General features: G+C 50.5%; 1 protein-coding gene across 1 annotated transcript; it reads left to right on the plus strand.

The window, feature by feature from the left end:
- The first annotated feature begins 316 nt into the window (after positions 1-316).
- Positions 317-9,788, plus strand: LOC309598986 (C4b-binding protein alpha chain-like). Its single transcript, XM_082330030.1, has 12 exons — positions 317-425; positions 572-760; positions 1,451-1,547; positions 2,291-2,373; positions 3,143-3,334; positions 3,770-3,952; positions 4,515-4,700; positions 4,837-4,930; positions 5,290-5,375; positions 6,172-6,378; positions 6,774-6,797; positions 7,038-9,788. The coding sequence occupies exons 1-12, from the start codon at positions 365-367 to the stop codon at positions 7,079-7,081; spliced, it is 1,446 nt and encodes a 481-aa protein (XP_082186156.1). The 5' UTR covers positions 317-364; the 3' UTR covers positions 7,082-9,788.
- The last annotated feature ends 428 nt before the right edge of the window (positions 9,789-10,216 follow it).

Below are 10,216 nucleotides of genomic sequence, written 5' to 3' on the forward strand. Positions count from 1 at the left end.
CCGCCGCCTGTGTTGTGCCGTTTCTCGGCTGTTAAGCGGCATCATTTCATAGCCGGCAGCGGAGGAAGCGGCCGCGCCGTGGAAAGGACCGCGGGAGCGGCGGCGCCGGTGCCCGCCGCGGGGAGCTGCGTCCCGGCGCCCCGGCGGAGCCAAAGCCCCCGCTTCCCTCCGCGACCTGGAAAAAAAAACCAAACCAATCAAAGCCACAAAACCAACGCGGCCGTGCTGCTGCCGTGACGCAGAGCCCGGGGAGGGCCCGGCCCCGCCCGCCCCGGAAAAGGCCGCGCCGCTGCGCATCGCGGGAGCGGCACCGGCAGCGGCACCGGCAGCGGCACCGGCACCGGGAGCGGCACCGGGAGCGGCCATGGCGCTGCGCTGGCTCTGCGCGGTGCTGCTGGCGCTGCCGGCGCTGCCCGGCGCCTGGGGTGAGCGGGGCTGCGTGGGGATGGGGCTCGGCGGGGACGGGGCCGCGTGGGAAAGGGGGCCCGGGCGGCGGGGGGAAGGGGCTGGGGCGGCGTGGGGAAGGGCTAAGGCGAGCCCCAACCCTCCATCATCCTCCCCCTGCCCGCAGGTGAGTGCGGGCCGCCGCCGAGGTTTGCCTTCGCGGAGCCCCCCACGCCCCTGATGGATTCCTACGCCGTGGGGACCAAGCTGATCTACAGGTGCCGGCCGGGGTACACGATGGCCAGTGGCAAGTCCCCCGTGGTCATCTGCCACTCCAACTCCAGCTGGTCGGAGGTGAACCCCAACTTCTGCATCGGTGGGTTCCCCCCTCGGGGGCTCCTGGGATCGGGGCGGGGGGGGGGCACGTCCCCTGCTGCACCCCAGGCCCCGCGGGCGGTTCGGCGGCCTTGGAAGGATGCTCCCCGGGTCACTGGTTTTAGCGCAGTTGAGAACAAGCGCTCGCCCTGCGTGCGTGCCTGCCTGGGGTGGCCCTTTCTGCTTCGAAACGTTAATCTCTGGGAGATGATCTCTGCCCTTTTTAATTACTTTACCATCTGGTGATACAGCGTAAATGCTATAATATATTTGCAGAGAAACAAGGTACAGCGTGGAAAAGGCCGTGGGAGTCTGTTGTGCCCATGGTAATCACCTGTACTGGCCCTGGGGTGGTCAACGCGTCCCCCCATCCCCTTCTCCTTCGTGCTGTTTCCCTACAGACCGGGACCTCTGCCCTGAGCCCACTGCTCTCAGTTTGCTTTCTCATTAAGCATATAAACCTTGGCTTTTTTTTATTTGTCCTTAGCTTTATTTGTGGTTTTATTGGCTTTTTATTTGTGTTTTAACTTTCAGTTCGTCAGAAGTTAACGTGGATCTTCTGTCTTTTCTGAAAGTGCTGGTACTTGCTCATGAGGGAAGTTAGGTCTGTGATAACACTGAACAGCACTGTCACCCGTGTTTCACCATCATGCTATAAAATAAAGCTAATGCTGATCGCTTGCCCTTCCAGGAAAATCGTGCGGTCTCCCAGAAATCATGAATGGCAACATTAACTACACGACGGACCTCCTGTTCGGGGCGACGATAACCTTCAACTGTAACATGGGGTAAGCTCGCGCTGACCCAGGCTCCTGGTGAGTCGACGGAGCTGAGGCTGGGAGGCAGCGCCTGCGGGAGACTCGGAGGCTTTTAATATCTGGGGGCTGTTACCTTGGCAAGCACGGGCACGGCGGGAGGTGTTCGGAGCGGGGAGCCATGGGGGTCAGGCTCTCTCCTGCTCTTGCTGTTAAAACAGATTATCTTCTGGGCACGAGAGTGTCGTCTTTGCAGATTGCTTTTCAGCCGCTTTGCAAAGAATTTTGTTCCTTTCCTGTTGGTGCTGGTTAGTAATTCAGCGTTCGCTGTTGTGCAATGGGTCCGGCTGTGCGCGTCTTAGCTAAGGGGTCTCGGGAAAAGAGGGCTGCGGTGGCCTGGGGATGCCGGGAGCGGGGCGAGTGGGAAAGCGAGCGGTTAGGGTACGTCGGTGACACCTAGCTCTGCTCAGAAAATAAGTCGCTGTTTGGATCTACCACAGCACAGCGCAGGGCTGAACAGACTCGGGGTGGGGATGCCGTCTTGCTCGCGCTCCTGTGAGCTTGTATCCACCTGCTGCAAGTATTGAATTTCCTCCTACTGCATCATATATTGCATTTCTTTCGGTATTGAGAAAACTGTATTTTATAGGAAGGCTAGCTGCGTTTCCCCTAGGGTTCAGCTCCTCCAGAGAATACCACTAGAGACGGTACAACTTTCTGAATTTCCCAAGTTTTTTTCACTTTTTTCAAAGACATTCAACCTTTTCTTTTCTTAGGTACCGATTAGTTGGGGAGCCGTCTGCACAATGTATACTTAAAGACAATGAAGTTACTTGGAATAGCATTCCACTCTGTGACAGTAAGGAGATCTTAAATGTTTTGTGTACATCTCTTCCTCGAAGATATTACAATATAGCTAGTAGTTTGGGGAACGGCAGGTGGATGCTCTCTTCTTGGCACCTAATACAAATTATATTAGCCTTTAATGAGACTGACTCCTTACCTCTCCCCCAAACAAGCATTCTCGGTGGAGCTGGGAATGAAAATGAAATACTAAGGAGGATCTGTGGATGTTGGCAGCAGCTCTGTAGGCAGATCGGTGAGAAAAGCAGCTCCCCAGGCTGTTTGTTGGTATTGCCCAGCACAGGCACACAGCAAGATTTTTGTCGGGCTGGTGCGGACGTTGCATCCCTCGTGTTGTGTTTTCCATCAGGCAACCATTGCTGAATGGTTTATCAAGAGCTGGGCTTGACCAGGACTGGGATGCCTTCAGACATGACTGCACATCCAAAAATCTCAATTTTCAAAGGGGAAATAAATTCCAAGAGTTGCATTGGTGCTATTTGGGCTTTTTTTAGCATCCTGTGGGATGGGCCTGCCCATCGGCTGCTGATAGTTTAGACGGTTTGCTGCTATAGCAGGTATTCTGGCCTCGTCCTCATTAGCACAAGGAAGGTAGGAAGCTGCTTCCCTGTTTTTTCTTTGGCTTTTATTATTTTTTTATTTGGGTTGGTTTTGGGGGGGGGTGTTTGTTGTTGTTTGGGGTTTTTTTTTTTAAGTAGTTAGACTTGAGTTTCCTATTCGATAGAAATGTTCTTGCGTTTTCTTGCTGTTGCTTTCCCACGCAGTTATTCACTGTTTACCACCTCCTGAGATCATGAACGGGCAGTTCAGCAACAGGGACAGCGAATTCACCGTTGGCATGGCTGTAACTTACTACTGTAAGGAAGGTTTTACTCTTATTGGAAATAACACGATTGACTGTACGACGGATGATAACATCGTGGGAAAATGGAGCAGTCCACCCCCTGAATGCAAAGGTAAATGTTTTCTCTCTCTCCTTATTCTTTTGGCTTTGTTTCTCATCCCTCTCCCAATCTGTACTTTCCCAATGGGCTGCCAAACACGAGGAGGTTGATTTGAGTCTAAAATGATTCCCAGAAAGCTTAAGGCAGTGATCTCTCAAGTTGCGGTCAGAGGCAGGGCTTGGTTTAATGGACTCTTCAGCGCACAGAAAGCCTCCCTCTCCCTGCCCATGCCCAGGGCTTCCTGCAAATGAAAAATGAAGCTCTCGCGTGTGCAGGTGCTTAATGACGCCTCTGTTCATGGAGTGATTGCACCCCACTGGGGACCTGCTTCTCAGAGTGAAAGGATGGCAGTTCTCTTAGTAAGCTGCTCGTGTAATGCCTCTGGTGTCACTGCAGGGCTTTTCCTTCTTCTAATACATATTCTTATTGTCTTATCTTCACTTCCAGTGGTCCGCTGTAAAAATCCAGAAGTGAAAAATGGGAAAAGGGTGTCTGGCTTTGGCACTGTGCACACGTATAGAGATACGGTGACCTTTGAGTGCAATCCTGGTCATTTATTGAACGGTAGTAGCGTAGTTACTTGTGAAGCAGACAGTACCTGGAAGCCACCTCTGCCAACATGTGACCCAAGTGAGTACAAACAAATTTATTTCCTTGAGCAATGGGACTGAAGCAGGGCTAAGAGCTGTTGAGCAGATCAGCTTCCAAACCTCGTGCACTTGTAGCCATGCCCTCTCAGAGCATGATGGCTTGGGTCCTCAGCGTGGCAGCTCAGGCCAATTATATATTTAGACCTGAAGCTATTTATTTGTGAACTGCAATGGATCCAAAAGCATGCTGAAAGAAGAGACAAAACTGCCGTCTACACGTGACAGGCTTGCTTCACCAGCTTCCAGACATGCTGGGGATGTTTGGCTTCTGAGCTCAGCTGGTCCCGCACGTTGCGGTGGTGGTCAGTGAAGAAGCATCTCTGATGCAGCGATGCTACGCGATCTCCATCTTTTCTCTGGTTAAGCAAACTGTGATATATGTTGTTGTTTGCTAAACAGGTTGGATGCGAACTGTATGCCAGACACTGACAGTCAGACAGGTTAAAGTGGCGGGTGCTCCAAAACATGCAGTTCGCTGTTGTTATTGCAGACCCTTTGGGTGCTCTTCTGTAGCTAACCTTGCTTTTATCTCCAATTGTTAGTTTACTGTGGCCCTGCCCCACACTTCCCTTTCGCTGAGGGTGAAACGGCGGTGGGTGACCGCTCTCTTGCTGGAACTGAGCTGAGGTATCGGTGTAAACCGGGTTATGCTGCAGCACATGGAAAGTCCTCTGTTGTCACTTGTCTGAGGAATGCAACGTGGTCTGCAGACCCAGATTTCTGTATACGTGAGTATCTCTGTTCCTCTCCTGTCTTGACTGACTGTATGAGGGATCTGTACATGCTTGAGACATTACTCTGAAATTTGGGTCATGCCCGTCTCTGGGTTTGAAGTAGTTCCCACGCTGCTTTCTTTTCCTCTAGGACAGCAATGTGCTGCTCCCAAGATCGAGAACGGGGATGTGATTGGAGACAGTTTCCTGTTTGAGGCAGTTGTGACGTTCACCTGTCACCCTGGGTGAGTGGATCGCTGCTTAAAAGGGACCGACTCGGGGGTCAGAAGACAGGGATCACAGGCAGTAACATCCACCGCCTCCCTCCCTCCCTGGTTTCCCAGTGCAAGTCTCCAGTGAAACCGTATATTATGTCTTCAGTGAGATGAGCATGTGGCAACACGCATGTGCTTGGTAATGCAGCGAACTGCTTCAGTTCGGCTCATATTAGTGCCCTTATTTAGTGGCTTTGATGTGGCCAGATCCCATTTCATAGCGGGGGCAACTTCTGGTTAATAACTTGCCTGCATGCAGCGGTGGGGAGGTGGGGGAAGAACCCTTTCTGTGTTGTCTTCTGGAAAGTACTAAACTTCTCTTTCTTTAGCTTTAAATTAAAGGAGCCATCTTCTGCCAAATGTGTGGTATCAGGAAATGGAGTTGATTGGGATACAGCACCTCCATACTGTGAAAGTAAGAGGGGAAAAACCTGCACAGAGCCATTAAGATAATAGTTGGGACTGCGCTGGTGTAGCTGCCTTGCTGGTGGGCTTGGGCTGCTCTTACTTGCGCTTCTTAATTCAATCAATTGTAAAATTCATGATTTCAATACTAACTCGTGCTGTGAAGCCTTAGGTGCAATACTCTCATACAGTTGTCTCAACAATCATTGTGGATGCCCCCTCCCTGGCAGTGTTCAAGGCCAGGTCGGATGGGGCTTTGAGCAGCCTGGTCTGGTGGAAGGTGTCTCTTCCCATGGCAGGGCGTTGGAACCAGATGATCTTTAAGGTCTCTTCCAACCCAACCCATTCGATGCTTCTATGAATTCAGAAGTTATGCTGACAAAGTGGAAGGAGCGAGGGAAGAGCAGAAATTACAGAAAAAAACAGTCACAGGAGGAAAGTTTTCTTTCTCTAGTTACCAGGGAAAGACAAAGATAATTGGATGTTAGAAGTTTGTCCACTCGATTTGGTGTAATGCTGAAATCAGGTGTTATGAAGTCAGTGTATCATGTTACGTGAAGCTAGAAATGGGTGAAACATTTCTTCTAGCCTGATTAGGCACTTCTGTGGCTTATGTCATGGGCTGAGATCCTGGAGTTGTGGCTAACGGGCAGTCACTGAGGTCCAGTACCAAGCAAGAAATTTGACGTGTTTTCAGTTGCTGCTGGATGCATGGCGTTTGGCTGTGCCTCCTGCTCCCCGTACACCTCTTCACCTTTTCAGTTAGGAGAAGTACTCAGACACTCTTGCTGATGTTCCTCCTGTAGGACAGGTCCCCGACGTTCTCTGCAAAGAGCCCCCCACGATTGACAATGGGATGCACAATGGCACAAAGGGCACCAACTATGTCCAAGGCTCCACTGTAGTTTATAAATGCAAGGATGGCTTCACCCTTGCTGGGGCAGCCTCTATTCGCTGTGAAGCAGATCATCAATACCATGGAGTCTGGAGCAAGCCTACTCCTGAATGCAGAGGTGACGATCTCCTGTGTCTGTCTTGCTGCCTTCTCTCTGTCTTCAGGATGCCTATTTTTTCCTTCCTCTGTGAATCCTCAAATCAGATAATTCTGCTAGGGAGTAAGCCTTAGATGCTTCCTGAAACAGCTTCAGTTAAAATCTAGTGCCAAAAGAGCATGGCTAGGTTGCGGCATGGACTAACATGCTAGTGGCTAGTATCCTGGTAAATACATCGGTGTTTTAACAGACAAACATCTGTGGAGCTGGGCTGTGCAGGGGTCCCGTTCCGTGTGTTGCTGGGAGCATCTTGATGTGCATCGGCTCTGATTTGAGATACTGCATGTTCTGTAGTTTGATGAATTACCGTGCTGAATGGGTCCAGAGTTTCATGTTTTGGCTCGCTTCCTTTCCAGGTGGAGCGAACGTGATCATCGTTGGTAAGTAATACATATTCCTGAACCCCTGTACCGTGCTCTTGCCTATCTTTATATTATTGTCTCCTGTGTGTTCTGCTTGAAATAAGCTTAAAAGCCTTCCACTACGGTCTGTCGTCAGATTTGTGGTGTTGTTGCTTTAAGATCATGCTGTGAAAAGGTGGGGGGAAGGTAAAGGGGACCAGGGAGGGAAAAGATAGTTGAATATGTTTGGCGTGAAGACTTCTTATTTGTCTCTTGTAGGACTCTTCCCCCTCCTCCTGGCAATGCTGGTTATGAACATCTAGATTAGGGAACGAGAACAGCGAGGTGGCACTTGTAGACGTGTTGGACTTGATCGCGCTCTGCTCTGCTTTTCCCTCCTGTGAAACTGGCCCTGAATCTGCAGCCAGCTGACCTTGGATGACAAAGCCCAGACGCTCCCTGCCGCTGCCCGCGAAGCACTGGCGCATTTGGCTGCGGCTGCGCGTTGTGTTGGACACAGCAGCTCGTGCATGGCGCTTGGCTGGGCGGCTCTTTGCCACCCAGCTGAGAACGCTGTTCAGAAATCACAGAATCATAGAATGCTTTGGGATGGAAGGGACCTTTAAAGGTCATCTTGTCCATCCCCTCTGCAACTGGCAGGGCCATCTATCAAATCAAATGCTGTTATCCCCGTCTTAAGTCGCAATGATGCCAAAGACCTTCGCGCTGCAAGAGTAGACTCAAGAAAATCGTGAGCTTTGGGTACCTCCACATGTTCAACTTTTCAGCCCCACTAAGGTTGTGTTGTGCCTCATCCTGATCAGGATTCAGGGGTTTCTTAAGCGTCCTGAGGTGGGACATGCTCCTGCTGCCGAGAGGATTAACGGTGAATGCCTTCATGTGTGTGATACATGCTTGAAAAAAATAAGTTTGATACAAATAGGATGCATAAGTCAAGTGTTACCTGTGGGTACTGAAAGCATTGAAAGTGTTCATATGAAAGCACAGTTGTAGTTATTACTTCAAGGCAAGTCTGAACCGTTGTGCAAATAACAATCCTTACAGATCAGTAATTTCACCGGAGAGAAAAAAATTGAAATGCCTTAATACAAAGACCTACTATTCTGACTCTTCCTGTATGTACTAAAATTAGTTTTAAACTTCAGCTGAAGGCCTCTGCCCTGGCGCTATCTCTGTATCATGTCGAGGCTTTTCTGCGAGTATCTTGTGGTAACGCCCTTCCTCTCCCTGCCGTGACACAACGCTTCTCTAGAAGTGAAGCTTTCGGTGGCTGAAAGCCCCGGGAGGAACGCAGCTGCGTGGGCATTCGGGGGCAGCGGAGCTCATCCGCAGGCAGGTGGTGTCCGGGCCAAATGCAGAACTTGCAGGTGTCTCGGCAGATGCCACCAAGCATCAGAAAGTTGCTGTGTGTGAACCTTTTCACTTTCTGCTCAAATGCCGCCTGCCTGGGGTGACTGATGGCTGTCTGAATTTGCACTTCAAAGGCTTTTTCAGGTGGTGCTGTGCACCCTGAACCCAGCTTAGCCCCAGGGGCTGCTGTGACACTGGAGAGGAAAAGCGGGTTTCTGGCCCCTTGCTCCGCTGGCGGCAGGGCTGCTCCGGCCGCGCAGGGCGACTGTTGCTCTGCCGCTGCCCCCAAAGTAGGCAGAGATGCAGGTAGAATCACAGAATCGTTTAGGTTGGAAAAGACCTTTAAGGTCATCAAGTCCAACTGCTAAGCCAGCAGTGCCAAGGCCACCACTAAACCATGTCCTTAAGCACCACGTCTACCCATCTTTTAAATCCCTCCAGGGATGGGGACTCCACCACTGCCCTGGGCAGCCTGGGCCAGGGCCTGACAACCCTGTCGGTGAAGAATATTTCCTAATATCCAACTTAAACCTGCCCTGGCGCAGCTTGAGGCCGTTCCTTCTCGTCCCATCGCTTGTCCCTTGGGAGAAGAGACCGACGCTTTGTGAGGGGGGTAGAGGTGAGGGAGGGAGCGTGCTGTCCCCAGCTGGATTCAGGCTTTGGCGGTGCCACGAGGACAGCTCAGATGATGGGACCTCACTCGCCTTGTCTAAACCGAAGACACAGGCAAAAGCGTGTTTTGATTTATTTGGCTGATAGAAAAGCCACATCGTGGTGTTGGTGTCCTTTCCTAGTTTTAACTCAGCCTTGCTAAATGCTCATTTAATAAGCTAAAGAGGTATGTAGCATCTTGTAAAATGAAGTAAAGATTTGAAGGCTTCCTGGGAATCCTATTTATAAGGGAAACAAAACTGTGGCAGGATTTAAACTAGTATTCAGCTATTGCCTGAATCCCGCTTGAGATGCTAGGACTTTTAACTGCTGATAAAGCAAGATTTTGAGGTTCGGGGTTTTGTCTGATGCGGTGGTAAATGACCCATCTGTGAGCTTCTCGTGATGCGCAGTTGGGAACAGGAAGTATTCAAAATGCGTCTACTACGTACTTTTGGTTTCTGCATTTTCACCAGTGCTTTCTTGTTAACAGGAACATGCATCTAATTAGAGGGAAAACAACAAATAGCCATTTCCATCAACGCGTTAGTCTTGTTCCATATAGACCCGCAAAGTTCTCCCTTCCCATCAGAGCACTATCCTGCTCAGCTGTCACTGGGGCACCGTGAGATGCTGTTTTCGGAAGCCAGTCTTGCAGAACAAGCACTTGCCGATTGTTGGTTATTTTTATATATCTCTTACCATAAGCCAGGAGATTGACTAGATAAGCAAAACACAAATGTAAAGCCTCGTAGCTTAGTGTTGTGTTCTGTTTTGTTATTTTAATCCCAACACAATTGGTCCTACTGCATAGTCCAGAGTGGTTTTTCCAAATGATTTAACACCTGATTTGGGATCAGCTTGAAATGATCTCCCCGCAACCAAATGGAAGGAACTCTGAATGCTGTGACATAGCGTACGGGTGGGGTCACCAAAATTTACTGTTGAAGAGGGCTTATCTGCTGTGTTTGTAATTGAGTTGTACATAATTATACTTGATAATCTCAGTGTAACCAATCAAGTGCAATTCTGAAGTATAAATGTTGGATATGTAAATATTGGAAGCTCTCTGTCAATAAAAGGGATAAAAAGACTTGAGTAACGCATGTCTTGCTGCTTGTTTTAGGCTTAGAAAGATCCTCTGCTATGTGAGCTGGGGAGCTGGAGGTTGCTGCGGCTGCTCCTACAGCAAAAAGTCCCATCTGTGGATTTTTATTCTTCCAGCCAGCGGCGAGGGATGACACCAGCTTGGATGAATCCTAGAGGAGCCAGGGTCGGGTCAGGAGGGTTCGGGTCCACAGCTGCAGGGCGGTGTGCGGGCTGGGCTGCACGCTGCGCCGCCCGGCCCGAGCGCCCACGGCCCGAGGGACAGACGTGTCCCCAGTTGCTGCTGGTCCCACGTGTGTGGGAAGAGGGAATGCCCCGCTCTGCCCTTC

This window comes from Platalea leucorodia (assembly GCF_965183815.1).
Source record: "Platalea leucorodia genome assembly, chromosome: 19".
NCBI classification, from domain to species: Eukaryota; Metazoa; Chordata; class Aves; order Pelecaniformes; family Threskiornithidae; genus Platalea; species Platalea leucorodia.

Bases quoted from the DNA above. Each gene is read 5' to 3' on its own strand.
- LOC309598986 (XM_082330030.1), top strand. From the start codon at position 365: ATGGCGCTGCGCTGGCTCTGCGCGGTGCTGCTGGCGCTGCCGGCGCTG. The intron at 2,374-3,142 runs GTAAGGAGATCT...TTTCCCACGCAG, and splicing joins TAGCATTCCACTCTGTGACA to TTATTCACTGTTTACCACCT. The intron at 4,931-5,289 runs GTGAGTGGATCG...CTCTTTCTTTAG, and splicing joins ACGTTCACCTGTCACCCTGG to CTTTAAATTAAAGGAGCCAT.